The 16142-nt window shown below is 34.1% G+C and overlaps 1 protein-coding gene across 7 annotated transcripts in view; it reads right to left on the bottom strand.

The window, feature by feature from the left end:
* Positions 1–16142, bottom strand: part of N4BP2 (NEDD4 binding protein 2) — a 90460-nt gene that overhangs the window by 40240 nt on the left and 34078 nt on the right. For all 7 annotated transcript variants that reach the window (XR_009052540.1, XM_057726126.1, XM_057726123.1 and 4 more), the window contains 4 exons: positions 12680–12804; positions 10009–10097; positions 5464–5540; positions 695–847 (listed from right to left, as the gene is read on the bottom strand). Coding sequence is in view for 6 of the 7 variants with exons in the window: in XM_057726126.1 (XP_057582109.1) it covers positions 695–847; positions 5464–5540; positions 10009–10097; positions 12680–12804 (444 nt within the window). In the remaining variant the exon portion in view is untranslated. The remainder of the gene's footprint in view (positions 1–694; positions 848–5463; positions 5541–10008; positions 10098–12679; positions 12805–16142) is intronic.

Below are 16142 nucleotides of genomic sequence, written 5' to 3'. Positions count from 1 at the left end.
TAAGGAGCCCATATTCTTAACCACTTTGCAGCACTGCTCCTCAATAAAAGCATTTATGAATTTTCTTTTCCTAACTCTTTTAAAAAGAGCCTTTCATCCCTTATTATCAAAAAATGTGAGCAATTCAGACCTCTATATATATTTAAGGCTCTTCTTTACTCAGTTATTTATTCAACTGTTTATGTGTCCTAAATGTTTTTAACAGAATCAGTACTATCCTGAATTGCAAACTTTCAAAAGGCTATGACTTGTATTACTCAGTAAAAGTATACCATGAATGAAACATTTTTACGATACTAGCTTGAAAGAGTATTTTTATTAATACCTAAGAAAATTAAGAAGTAATACAACTGTATACAAAATAACAATAGAGGGTAGATAAGGTAACAGATAAATACTGGAATAGCAGCAAGTTAAATAAACATGGCAGGAGTATTCATAGTGTAAACATGGACCTATGTAAACCAGAAGACAATGAAACTCCCATGCATGTCATCACTCATATAAACTGTTACTTCTTTCGCTAACCATATATATCCTGCTCCAGGTAAGACTCTACCTAAACCCTATGTACAACAAACACCTACCTTATTTTCAAAGTTATTTGGCAGTGATTTTAGAAGTTTCAAAATTATCACATTTTTTTAGATTAAGTTTTTAAATTGAATTTTTGTACATAGAGACTTCAACTTACCTAGTACTTCTGTCACAAGAATATGCACATAACTCAATACGTTCAATTTTCTCTGGAACTGAAGAACTCATGATTATTGGCACTGAAACAAAACGTTGATAGTGTTCCAACATTCTTGTTATTTTTTCTTTGCTTACCCCATGAATATTACGCCTAAAAATTCCAGGGGGAAAAAGGGTAGAAGGAACATCAGTAATTAAGTTTTTTAGAAGTCGGCTCATATAATGTTAAGAAAAACAATGATATATTTCTAATACATAAAAATATCAAAACTGGTTTATTATGACGCAATATAAACGATTTGATTTTATTCAGGATGTCCTAAATTACCATTTTCTTAATCATGCCATACAGTCTTTTCCAAACACCCTTTATCAACTTGGAAAAAACCAGCAGATCTTAATAACTTTAAAAGAAGTTATTCTCAAGCTCTGCAAAAAAATCTCATACCATCATTTCAATTAATTAATTATTAACTAGCACCTAAAAAGAATTCCACTACAGAGGCTTCCATTTATGCCGGTACAGGAGACCACATGTCCCAAAGGACCCTCCCACTACAGTGAAACTGGCTCCCATACACTTTAATACACTTTAAGTTCAAGCAAAGAAAAGAAAAAATTCCTAGTATTTGAAGTCTCTGGATGTCCAAATATGAAGTTTGTTATATTTGTGTTTTCACTCATGGTAGCTGATTGTTTTTGTTTACGAGCTAATACTTAGTTGAATCTAATATATGGGAATCTTTCGGCCTTGAACTGGAGGTGCTTTCATTCATACAGCATCTGCATTTGCACCTGCCAGGAGGCAAGATGGTATGCTTTAGTCCCTCAAGGGACTCGTCTTCATGAAAACACCTCAGTTGTAACTCTCCTATCTCAGGCTGGATCCAAGGTTTAGTGTCTGGATCTTGGGGCTAATATTAGTATTTGCTACCTGGGGAAATCTGGCTTTCATATTTACATACCTCGATCTTGTCTGGTTTCAGATCACAGAGGAGCAAAGAGATAGAAAATATGAAAGAGAGGTTAAGAGAACATAGACATAGAGGACAGAGCAAAAAGGTCTAGTATACATCTAATTCAAGTCCCAGAAAGAGAAGAGAGTGTACGTGGGACAGAAGCAATTTAAAGAAAAACTGCTGAGAATTTTTTAGAACTGATGAAAGACATCAATCTCCTGATCTCACAAATACAACAAATCCCAAGCAAGATAAATTAGAAATCCACAACTAGAAACACAATACTGAAATTGTCATTCACCAAAGACAGAGATGATATTAAAAGCAACTAGAAATTTAAAAAAACCAATCATCTACAAAGGAACCAACTATTAGAATTACACCTAACAACAATAATAATGGAAGTCAGAAGACAGTTAAGTATTATCATCAATAACAGAAACTGTCAATCTAGAATATATACACTCAGCAAAAGTATCTTATAAGAATGAGGACAATAAAAGGATTTTCTGATTTAAAAAAAAAAAGAGTTTTACATGAAGCAGGCCTACACTGCAAAGAAAATCCTAAAGATAAATGTCAGGCAGAAGGAAATTCTCAGACGAAAGGCCTATGATGAAAGAAAAATTAAGCACAAAGCAATAACTACATGAGTGAAAACAAACACTATCTGTACATTCCGGACAATCACAGCATGTAAGCTGGAAAGGGAGATAAGTATCAGAGTTAACATGTTTGAAAGTCCTTCTATTTGTGAGGAGGAAGTCTAAGAAAATGGTTTAATTTTAAAGTCTGCATAATAAAACTTTTAATGTAACCACTAAAAGACTTTAAAAAGTGTATATAATCTCCAAATTAGTAGAGAAGGAAAAAATGAGTAAGAAAATTTGCGTTCAGTTAAAAAAATCCAAAATAATCAAATATATAATTTTCTGTGATAGGAGAAAAAACGATCACAGAAAAAGTGAGATAAATAAAAAGTACAGAGAATGAGACAGTAAGAAACAAGACAAAGTATATGAATAACCAAAGTAATTGTAAAAGAACTAAGATAATTAGTTAACAGCCAAAGATAAACAGAGTGAATTTTTTAAAACCCAGCCACACTGGTTACAAGAATACACCTAAACACAAAGATACTAAAAGGCTGAAAGAAAAGTACAGAAAAAGAAATAACACTCAAATACTAACTAAAAGAAGCTGGTAGAGTTCTATTTATATTACACAAATTAGATTTTACAACAAAAATATTAATAAAAGAAAATCACTAGACAAGGATAAAAGTTTCAGAGTATATAAAAATCTTAAGCTTATATGCACTTCACAAAATATCCAGTATATTTAAAGAAAAAATAGGCAGAATTATAAGGAAAAACTGATATAATCAACATAATAGAGGGAGATTTCAACACGTCTCTCATAGTACATTTTCTCATCCTTCTCTTAAACATTAATCCATCAAGCAAAATTTTCTAAAAAGTAAAGCTATAGATGTGAGCAAAAGAACAAGCATGATTTAATGGTATATTAATACACTATAACCATTATATATTCTCATCAAGCAAATATGAACATTTATAAAAAATTGACAATGAACTAGTAAAACGCATCTTTAAAAATACCAGAGAATTAGTATCATACAAACCGCAAAAATCTTACCTACTGCAGTAAAGTTGAAAACCAATTCTTTTTGAAAAGATAAATTTTAAAACCATCTGTTCAAAAATTTAAAACATAGTCCTAGATAACCCAAGGGTTAAAGAATAAAAGTAATAGTAATGCAAACTAGAAAACAAATTATAAAAAGAAGATATTACATATTAAAATTCTAGGAGCGGTTAACATGGTACTTAGGGAAATTTAGTAGCATTAAATGCTCGTATTAGAAAATGACCTAAACTTTCAGGTAAAGCCTTTTAAAAACAACAGAATAAACAAAGCAAAATCGATTTTTTTTTTAAGCAAAGAAAGTAGAATAAAAGAAAAGCAGAAATGAATGAAACATAAAACAAACATAATAGAAACATCAAAGCAGAGAGATGTATATTTGAAAAGGCTAATAAAAAATCTGATCTCTGATAAGAATAATCAAGAAAAAAATAAAGAAGATACACAGAAACATATTAGGATTGAAAAGGGGAACTTAAGTATAGATGCAGCAGAGATGTAAATGGTAAGAGAATACTACAACTGTTTTAATAAAAAGTTTTAATAAATTTGAAAACTTTGGTATAATAGACAAATTCCAATGGAAACGTCTCACAAAGAAAACACAGGATGCAGACAGTTTCATAAGTAAATTCTATCAAACATTCCAACTTACATAAACTCAGAAAAGAGAAAAAGAAGAAATATTTCCCAAATAATTTTATCAACCTAAAACCATGATACCAAAACCAGGCAAGACAGGGCAAAGAAGAAAAAAACGCAAGCAATCTCACTTACTCATACAGATGCAAAAATCCTAAATGAAATAATAGAAAATCAAATCTAGTAATGTATTTAAGTAATGTATCAAAAGGATAATAAAAAGGAATGAAGTACTGATACATGCTACAACATGGGTGAACCTTGAAAACATTCTGCTAAGTGAAGATGCCAGACACAAAAGTTCACATATTGTATGGTTCCATTTATTATGAAATGTCTGGAATAGGCAAATTGATAGAGACAGAAAAGCAGATTAGTGGTTGCCAAAAGGAAAGGGGAATTGGGAATGACTAACAGCAGGTACAGGGTTTCTTTCTGAGGTTATGAAAACATTTGTTAATTAGATAGTGGTGGTGGCTGCACAACATTGTGAATATCCTAAAGTCAGGTTGTCCTTTAGTTAGTACTGAAATTAGTTTAAATTACCAAGAAGAAAATACCCCGACCAAAATTAATTTAGGGCTATCTCTAAGGGACTACTGAGCACAAAACAAAACACACTGTATGTCCATGTCCTGAGTAACATTTTTATCCAAGTCAAGCAATCAAAGAAAAAAAGCATAACCTTGAGGGGAAAAGCAGATCGGGTAGTGAAAAACCTTTTCCATTTATACCTCCTCACTTCCTTCCGGCATTACAAGTCACTAGGCAGCTACCACAATTTGTTTCTCCCAGTAGCACATGGTTCAAGTTTGCCAAAGCCTAGAGTCTATTCTAGTTTCAGATATTGACATTATATTATTAATAATTAATAAAGTACTGACTATATAAAACAATTGGAATTTTTATGACTGTTAATTAACAATTTTAGAAACAAAAAGATAAAAATTATTCACAAACTGAAAAAGAAAGCCTATAGGCAATACAAAACTTGTTATCAATTTTTAAGTGGCAAAGCTGCAATCTAATGCATTTTGTTTCGTTCGTTATTTACAAAAGGAAAAAATCCAGATGTACTGTTTATCACTCTCATGAAATTAAAAATGTTAGGGACTTCCCTGGTGGCGCAGTGGTTAAGAATCCACCTGCCATTGCAGGGGACATGGGTTGGATCCCTGGGCCAGGAAGATCCCACATGCCATGGAATAACTAAGCCTGTACACCACAACTACTGAGCCTGTGCTCTAGAGCCTGTGAGCCACAACTATTGAGCCCACATGCCACAACTACTGAAGCCCGTGAGCCTAGAGCCTGTGATCCTCAACAAGAGAAACCACCACAATGAGAAGAACAAAGAATAGCCCCCACTCACAACTAGAGAAAGCCTGCGGGCAGCAACGGAAGACCCAACACAGCAAATAAATAAATAAATAAATAAATAAAATTTTAAAATAAATAAAATAAAATAAAAACATGTTAGATAAGCTCCAAGTTTTACCTTGCAAGTTCCTTTGGTTTGAATTTCCACCATGTATCCGGTTCCCGGAAAAGGACTTTATATTTATGTTTTTGAGACTACACATAAAAAAGACAAACGCATTTTAAAATAATTACTTTCATGAAATTTAATTCATTGTTTCCAAATTCACAGCATGTTAAAACTGAAAGAACCTAAAAGATTATCTAATCTTGATGAGTGTGTTACCTGGAAAAATGCACACTCTCTTTGATCCAGCAATGAACTTCCAGAAATTTATGCTACTGATAAAAACTTTTATCAGAGTGCAAAAATACATATTCAACAGGATATCCAGTTCACCATTATTTGTAATAGCAAAAGTATACAAACAACTCAGTATCTGTTAACATGGAACTGGCTAAATAAATGAAGATACAGCCATGTGACAAAAATATATACAATGGTTTTAAAAATTCTATATGTGTTGAGAAAATGTTCTTAATATCAATTGTTAATACAGTAAGATACAGAATTTTCACCTGAATAAAAAGGAATCAGTCATACATTTGTATGTGTATAGAAAACTTCTGGAAAGATCCTCAAAAATACTATGAAAAGCATCTACCTCAAGGGAAGAGGACTTTAGGCATTCTTTTTTATGGTTCGAATATCTATCATATATATGTGTGACTTTTATAATTTTAAAACTATTTTAAATGGCAGCTCATTCTACTTTTCAAAACTCTTTAATATGGCTGTAATCTAAAAGCCAGGCCCTACATTTGTACACCAGATTCACCTTCTCCATCTCAAGGATAACTGGGTTCAGCAACTCTTCCCCTCTAAGGCATGATTAATTTTCCCTCCCTGCTGAATCAATCTCATCACATTCAGTTATTTCTCCCATCTTACTGCAACCCCTTGTCCTCTGCCAGCTATCTCCTCATTTTCCTACTCTCTTTGCAGGAAAATGCTCAAATAATAACTATATTTTGTCTCCAATTCCTCTCCTTCTAGCCTCTCGAAGCCACTCCAATTGTCTACTCCATTGAAACTGGGCATGGAGACCATGAATTACTTCCACGTTGAAAAATACTATGGTTAACTCTCACTCTTGCCTCTTAGCAACATCTGTCACAGTTCATCACTCTCTTCTTACATGTTTTTCATTACACACTATTGCTTTGCCTTCTCCTCCATTGGGTGGGGTGTTCTCAGTCTTTTTTGCTAGTCCTTCCCTTTCACCCAGACCTCTTCTCAAAATGGAATGGTCCAGACTTAGTCCTTGGTCTTTTACTCTTGACCCACACTCACTTCCTTGGTAATACCATCCTATTCCTTGGCTTTAAACATCATCCATTAGGTAATGACTCTCAAATATATATATATTGTTAGCCCAGAATTCGCTCCTGAACTCCAAACTCATAGAGCCAACTACCTATTAAACAAACTTAACATAGTCAAACCTAAACTTTTGCAATCTATTACCTCACACCCATCACAAAACTATTCTACCTGAGGACTTCCCTGGCAGTCCAGTGGTTAAGACTCCACGGTTTGATCCTTAGGGAACTAAGATCCCAACTGCGCAGCGCAGCCAAAAAACAAAAAACAAACAAACAAAAAACTATTCTACCTGAACCCTCTCCATCTCAACTGATGACAACCTCCATTTACACCAGCCAAAAACCAATCTTGATGTCAAAAAGCCTGCCTTTCTTTCACTCCATATCAATTCAACAAAAAATTCAGTTGGCTCTACTTTAAAAATATATCCAGAATCTAATCTCTACTCTCCATCACCTTCACTGCTACCATGTTGGTCTGAGTCATGTGATCTTTTAATTACCACTATAGCCCTCTAACTAGTCTCCCTGCTTCCATTCTTCCCCACTCCCAAGTCTGTTCTGAACACTGAACTACAGTAATCCTTTTAATAGTCAAATCATATCACTACTCTGCTCAAAACCCTGCTATCAAGTGAACAATTGTATCCCCTCCAATCCCATAGGTGGAAACCTCCATCCCACCATGTGGACCTTTACAGAAGTAATTAGGGTTAAATGAAGTCAAAAGGTTAGGGCCCTGATCTGGTAAAATTAGTGTCCTTATAAGAAAAGACACCAGACAACTTGCCCTCTCCACCACATGAGAACACAGCAAGACGATGGTTATCTGCAAGGCAGGAAGAGAACTCTCAACAGAATCTGACCCTGCTGAACATTGATCTGTGACGTCTAGCCTCCAGAACTGTGAGAAAATTAATTTCCTCTTGTTTAAAAATACCAGTTTATGGTATTTTTTTATGGCAACCTGAGCAGACTAATGTATCTCAAGGTAAAATCCAAAGCCCTCATGGTTATCTATGTGTGAGTCCTTACATAATCTGCCCTACCATCTCCCCAACCACCAGTACATATCTGACTTCACCTCCCACTACTGATCCCCTCAGCTTTATGACAAGATGCCAATAGTGGTCACTGCTATTTTCTGTCATTCTGACAGAAAAGTTCAAAAATCAACCCAGACACCAAGGTAGGTAGTAACATAATACCCTGTAATGACCCTATTCACTTCCATCTCCTCACCTCAGCACCAAATTTCATACAACTTATTCAAGGCCTGGCAGTAGCTCAGGTCTCCAATTGCCTAAAGGGGCATCATATTGCTCTTAGGATCAAATTAATTTTAAATGCACACATACACAAAGAGAAAAAGAGAGACTATGAATTTAAGGACTTTTTCAACTCCCATATCAATAGGCAAATCTTAATAATATGTTACATTACTTAAGAGGATTCTGACTTAGGTCAACCTCTATCATAGCCCACAAGGGACGATGTTACTTTGCCATACACACACACACACACACACGTTTTGCTAGATGCCACCAAGCAAACCTGACTGCTCCCTATTTATCCCTAACTTACTACTTTAGCTACTTTTGTAAATGACAGTCAAGATGTTAACAGACTGTTTTCTCCAATCTACTCCACTCCCCTACAGTTTTCACTATCTTACTATCAAAAGAAGCAAAAAGCGATCCTCTTCTCTATCTACAGTAATTCCTACATCTACTTCTTTATGAAGACAAAAGCATTTGGCATCTATGGTTAAGCAGGAGTCCTTTATACTTCTAAGCAGAGTTGGGAAGAGGCAAGGAATCAATACTGGAAAAATAGCTTTATATTTTCAACTATTATATAATAAAAAAGGGAAAAGAAAACATTACAGAAGGCTGAAGCCTAAATGAAAATCAGAAACACATAATTCAACAAGTTCTTTATTTTCTACATAGGAAAATAAAGTGTTAAAGAACTTTCTAAGATGACAGCAGAAAGCTAAGAAAAACCTACAAAGGAGTCAAGTAAGGTTAAGTGGGAAGCAGATGCCCATGGTGAATATATTAGTCTACATACTAGGCACTTGTAAGGCCAGAAAGCAAACTAAATTTCAGCTCCCAATTCACTAAAATCAAGTCTTTGTTCCCTCTACTGCCCTGCACAGAAGTAAATCTCATTAGGTTTCAAAGGACACATAATTTTCTTCAGAAAGTAAAGAATCACACTTTGTACTTCAAAATAGTACAAGTGCACTAGGCACAGCAATGCAGGTATAAGCTGGATGTGCTAAGGACATAAAACAGCAAGCACAACATTCATTAACTAAAGAAACAAACTGAGCTTCAATGTGCCAGACATGCTAACCTTGGGGGAATAAAGCAAACAATACCCACACTCACAAAAGCTTCACTCATCAATTTACTCAACGAATATTTACTACGTGCCAAGCACAGTGCTATACTCTGGAGACTCAATGAATAAGATAATAGTCCTGGCCCTCAAGGAAAACAGATGGCTTAGAGCCAAATTCAGCCCATCAGCCAGTATTTGTACAGCCTAGGAGCTAAGGATAGTTTGTCATTTTTTACTCTTTAAAGGCCTGTTGAAAAAGAATGTGCTACGGAGACTGTGGCCCACAAAACCTAAAATATTTACTATCTGGTGCTTTCTAGAAAAAGGGTAGCCAACCCATGGCCTACTGATAAAAACAGTGTGCTTAACACTACGACAGAAGTAAGCCAGGGTGCCATTGAAAGCAGAAAGGTGCCCAATTCAGCTTTTTAGTAAGTGAATGAATGCTAACTTCCTGAAAAAGCTGACATCAAAGCTGAGCAAAAAAGTCTCAAAAGAAATTTGGGGACTAAGAAAGGACCACCAAATTTTGATTCTGTCAAGTAAAAGCAGTAAGAAAAAAAGCTGTGTGTGAATATACACACACATACATACATATAAATACACAGAAGCATACAATTATAATTTAATACAACTACCTTTTCATAAAAGACATCAAAAAACAATAACAATCACAGAACTTAAAAACTGAATCTCAAAATTTGAAAACTGAATAAATTTAGTTTTATGGAAAAACTATTCGTATTTTTCCCATTTTGCTAAAGACTAGAGAAAGCTCAGTTACAAATACAGTCCAAGAACTGTTTGTTTGAGACTCACTTGTGTAATTCATATCCCCCAATAATTTCAAACCCACTATTAAAGACTTATGACAATTCATGGTACAAACCAAAGCAACATATGGCTTCATTTCCCACGCCTGTAGGTTTGTATTATCTATTATTATAGGAGATACCTTCTTCTCAAATGCTTCTTTTGCTGAAAAACAAACAGAAAATGAGAAATCACTTTTAATAACAATATTAAGGATTATATTTTAAAAATCTGATCATTTTCATAATTTGAAAATCATAGCTACGTGCTAATTTTACTCACAACTCTACTTCTAAATACTACTTTTGAGTATATGAAAAATTAAAGTATAGGGAAACGTTGAATAATAAATACTAAATAAATACTAAAATTATAGTCAGAGAAATTAAAAACTGTCTGATCTTAGTTTGATGTGTGTGTTACATATATAAACAGCACAAATGGGGGGAAAAAGCTATCATTAAAAATAATATCATGCTATAAAGCATCATGGTATCCTGGATAAGATTCTAGAACAGAAAAGGACTTTAGTAGAAAAACTAAAATCCAAGTCAAGTCTGGAGTTTAGTTGATAGTAATGTATCAAAGTTAGTTTCTTAGTCTTGACAAATGTACCACAGTTATATAAAATGTTAACATTAGGGCCAAACAGGTGAGGGGTATAGAGAAACTCAATACTGCCTTTGTAACTCTTCCATAAATCTAAAATTATTCCAAAGTAAAGTTTAAAAACAAAAAATATAGGCAAACACACATACACATAAAAAAAAATGTAGTGATTTGAAATAAAGAAAAAATTATTATATGCCATTGTGCAAGGGATTTTCTTATAAAACTGCCTTTCTTCCCAAGGAATTAGACCATTTGGGAAATTAATGATGAATCACAATAAATAAGCCTTACAAGGAAAATATCTGGAAGTTTTAAAAGTTCTGTGTACTCTCTTATAACTCAATAATAAAAAGACAAGTAATTCAATTTAAAAATGGCAAAAGATTTTAATAGAATGCTCTCCAAAGGAGATAAACAAGTAGCCAACAAGCACACAAAAAGATGCTCAACATCATTAGCCATCAGGCAAATGCAAATCAAAACCACAACGAGATACCACTTCACACCCACCAGGATAGCTATAATCAAAAAGATAGATAATAACAAGTGTTGGTAAAGATACAGATAAGTTGGAACCCTCATAAACTGTTACTGAGAATATAAAATGGTGCTGTTGCTTTGGAAAATAGCTTGGCAGTCCCTAAAAACATAAGACATAGACAGGTATGTTCATAGCACCATTATTCATAATAGCCAAAAAATGGAAACAACCCAAATGTTCATCAACTAATGAATGGATAAATAAAATGTGGCTTATCCATTTGATGGAATATTATTCAACCATAAAAAAAGGATAAAGTACTGATAGTTTCTACAACATCAATGAACCTTGAAAACATTATGCTAAATGAAAGAAAGCCATTCACAAAAGACCACAATATTATATGATTTTACTTGTATGAAATGTCCAGAAGAGACAAACCTATAGAAATAAGTAAAGTAGTGGTTACTTGGGGCTGGGAAAGAGCTGGGGAGAAATGAGGAGTGACTGCTAATGGCTATGAGGTCTTTGAGTGATAAAAATGTTCTAAAATTGATTGTGATGATGGTTGTACAACACTGAATATGCTAAAAACTATTTGATTACATCACTCGAAGCTTTAAAAAAAAAACAGTTCTGCCAATTAATTTCATATTATTATTATTGCTGTGGTTGTTATAAAAAGGGCACGTTGAACTACTGCTAAGCACTTTTCATTCTCACTTAACCTTTACAAGAATCCTGGGGGGTTAGTATTATTAAGCCTTTTTACAGATGAAGACACTGGGTCCTGGAGAGTATAAATAACTTGTGCAAGATTGCACAGCTAGTAACTGGCAAATCCAAGACTGCTCTTCCTCACATCACACTGTTTCCTTTACCTTTAATTGTGTTGGTATTTTCATATTCCTGAGTTTTCATTTAATATTTATTTAATATTTAGTTCAAGAAAGAATACAGAAAAAATTTAACAATGTCTAAAAGGTGACAAACAAAAATAGCGTTCACAGTGCATTTATCATAAAAGAAAGGCTAAGTAAAATACTGTCTATATGTCTTAATAAGAATTTCCCACATAAAACTCAAACTATTCATACTAAACATTTTGTAAAAAAACCATCTTCAGTGAATAGACAGTTGCACTAATAAAGAAATTAAGGTTTACCTATGATCTCCCTGCAGATTCAGTTCCAGGAGAGTCATTTTTACTCTCACACTATCCTCTATAAAAATTAAGCCAACCTAGGGAAGACTAGTGATTAACAATGCAAATTCTCTTTTAGGAAACAGGAACCAGAGCATGCCAGACAACTGTAACCATCTTGAGCTACTTATCCAAGTAGAAAATCTGACTTACTTCTGACAAGATCCCCACTGACTAAATAAACTTAAACATGTTATGCAATGTTCTAAGCTATTCTACAAAAATTAACTCATTTAATCCTCATAACAATTCTATGCAACTACCTGTTTCACTTACTATGTAACATAAGAATTGTTATAGCTATAATTTTATCTCATATATAGTTATAATTTAGAATTAAAGTTAATTATAACTTTTAAAAGTTATATGTCACTCAAAATATAAATACTAAGTGGATTGTTTTCTTTATACTGCTCTTAATATTACCCATCATCTGATGTCTATTCTTACCACGATTCTGGTTCCATTCATGTGCTTCTCCTAAGTATTTTACATCAAACTGGTATTGCCCATTTATGTAAAAATAATCATCGGTACTAAGAATGACTCCACTCGGATTATCCTCTTGCAAAGTCCTGTGAATGATAAATGTAATTATTTTCATTAATTCTTCTTCTATTTAAATTCTCTCTCCTAATTTTTACAAGGTCATAATCCAAATTAAAAATTCAAGTATTGGGACTTCCTAGGTGGTGCAGTGGTTAAGAATCCGCCTGCCAATACAGGGGACATGGGTTCAATACCTGCCCCAGGAAGATACCACATGCTGCAGAGCAACTAAGCCTGTGTGCCACAACTATTGAGCCTGCACTCTAGAGTCCGTGCTCCACAACGAGAAGCCAACACAATGAGGAGCCCACACACCACAATCAAGAGTAGCCCCCACTTGCTGCAACAATGAAGACCCAACATAGCCAATAAATAAATTAATTAACTTAAAAAATTCAAGTATTATCATTTAAAAGAATGAAAATATTTTATTATTCAAACAAATCACACTAGAAATCCTCTAAGCAGAAGTTTGACTCCAAGGAAAACTGACCTGAGGCAAGTCTACTTTGCTTTATGTAAATTATTATTTCAGGAACTTTTTAAAAATACTATAAAGTCCTTTGTCCTTACTATAAAGGTTTGAAGACTAACATGTTTTTATTATCAAGAAAACTGGGTAACTGAAAATGCTACAGGCATCCCCTCATCTGGTCACTTGATACACACTGATCTACCTCACCCACTGTAAGTCAAAGGTCACTTCCAATTAGGCGAGTACCCTGATACTCAACCGATCTTCAAATGTAGATGAAACTCTTTGTATATTGCTATGAATTTAATATGGCAAAAACATCCAAAAATATAACGTTTATTTAATAGGCTATTAATTTAATCTGTTAAATTATACAAAGTTAAGGTAGTTTTGTGGGGCTTTTCTGACATCTCTCTTTTGGCCTCGCGGCTTACAGAATCTTAGTTCCCCAACCAGGGATTCCCTGCAGTGTTAACCACTGGCCCACCAGGGAGTCCCCCATCTCTCTTTCTTGACTCTGCAATTTATCTTCTGTATAATTGAGATACATGCAAAAACTAAGCAAATAGAATTCACAGAGACATAACAATTCTACCCTCTTAACCATTTGTAAAATATCGCCATTTATTCTCTACTGAAGCATGTATAAATATTTCTAAAGCTAAAATGTACCTTTTTTTTAAATTAATTTTTATCGGAGTATAGCTGATTTACAATGTTGTGTTAGTTTCAGCTGTACAGCAAAGTGAATCAGTTATACATTTACATATATCCACTCTTTTTCAGATTCTTTCACCATATTAAAATATACCTTTTGAATTTAATTTTTATTAGCATCTACTAAGTGCCAGTCACTGTTTTAAGCACTGAGCATATATCAGTGAATAAAAACAACAAACATTCTCACACTCATGGAGCTTACATTCTAGTGAATGCTCACTTGATCCCACTTTCTAAGACTCTACATTTATCCTCTTTTATCTATAAGTTTTCCCCTCTGACACCTCACTTCCTGTTTTCTCTTTAAACATGTATACATCCCAGCTACCTTTTAAAATTTTAAGCACACTTTAAGGATCTATTTTCAACTATTACCCAACTTCTCTCCTTCCCTTAACTGCTTTAGCATAAATGCTTTTTTAAGGTCTTAAGGTCTTCCACCTTCCCAGTGCAACAAAATTGTTTTTCAAGATATCCATTCATGACCTTCTTTCCAATAAATCCAAGAGCCATTTTTCATCTTTTATTTGCCTTGGGCTTGCACACTAGCTTAATACTATGGACCGTTCTCTCTGAGAAAACTCAGCTTCTATGTCTCTGAACTTTCCAGTTATTTCTCTCTATTCATTCAAAAATTATTGGTTTCTTCCATATATGCATATCAATCAATGTGATAAATCATATTAACAAATTGAAGGATAAAAACAATATAATCTCAATAGATATAGAAAAAGCTTTTGACAAAATTCAACATCCATTTATGATAAAAACTCTCCAGGAAATGGGCATAGAAGGAAATCACCTCAACATAATAAAAGCCATATATGACAAACCAACAGACAACATCATTCTCAATGGTGAAAAACTGAAAGCATTCCCTCTAGGAACAGGAACAAGACAAGGGTGCCCACTCTCACCACTATTATTCAACATAGTTTTGGAAGTTTTAGCCATAACAATCAGAGAAGAAAAAGAAATAAAAGGAATCCAAATCGGAAAAGAAGAAGTAAAATTGTCACTCTTTGCAGATGACATGATATTATACACAGAAAACGCTAAAGATTCTACCAGAAAACTGCTAGAGCTAATGAATTTAGTAAAGTAGCAGGATACAAAATTAACACACAGAAATCTCTTGCATTCCTGTACACTAACAATAAAGATCAGAAAGAGAAATTAAGGAAACACTCCCATTTACCACTGCAATAAAAAGAAAAAAATAGCTAGGCATAAACCTGCCTACGGAGGCAAAAGACCTGTATGCAGAAAACTAGAAGACACTGATGAAAGAAATCAAAGACAATACAAACAGATGGAGGGACATACCATGTTCTTGGATTGGAAGAATCAACATAGTGAAAATGACTATACTACCCAAAGCAATTTACAGATTCAACGCAATCCCGATCAAATTACCAATGGCATTTTTCACAGAACTAGAACAAGAAATTTTACGATTTGTATGCAAATACGAAAGACCCTGAAGAGCCAAAGTAATCTTGAGAAGGAAAGATGGAGCTGGTGGAATCAGGCTCCCTGAGTTCACACTATACTACAAGGCTACAGTGATCAAGACAGTATGGTACTGGCACAAAAACAGAAATATAGATCAATGGAACAGCATAGAAAGCCTAGAGATAAACCCACACACATACGGGCACCTTATCTTTGACAAAGGAGGCAAGATTATACAATGGAAAAAAGACAGCCTCTTCAATAAGTGGTGCTGGGAAAACTGGACAGCAACAAGTAAAAGAATGAAACTAGAACACTTCCTAACACCACACACAAAAATAAACTCAAAATGGATTAAAGACCTAAATGTAAGGCCAGACACTATAAAACTCTAAGAGGAAAACACAGGCAGAACACTCTATGACATACATCAAAGCAAGATCCTTTTTGACCCACCTCCTACAATAATGGAAATAAAATCAAAAATAAACAAATGGGACCTAACGAAACTGAAAAGCTTTTGCACAGCGAAAGAAACCGTAAACAAGACAAGAAGACAACCCTCAGAATGGGAGAAAATACTTGCCAACGAAGCAACAGACAAAGGATTAATCTCCAAAATATACAAGCAGCTCATGCAGCGTAATACCAAAAAACCAAATAACCCAATCCACAAATGGGCAGAAGACGTAAATAGACATTTCTCCAAAGAAG

Source organism: Hippopotamus amphibius, chromosome 3, assembly GCF_030028045.1.
Source record: "Hippopotamus amphibius kiboko isolate mHipAmp2 chromosome 3, mHipAmp2.hap2, whole genome shotgun sequence".
Classification (NCBI taxonomy): Eukaryota; Metazoa; Chordata; class Mammalia; order Artiodactyla; family Hippopotamidae; genus Hippopotamus; species Hippopotamus amphibius.
This window is presented reverse-complemented; position numbering and strand designations above follow the sequence as displayed.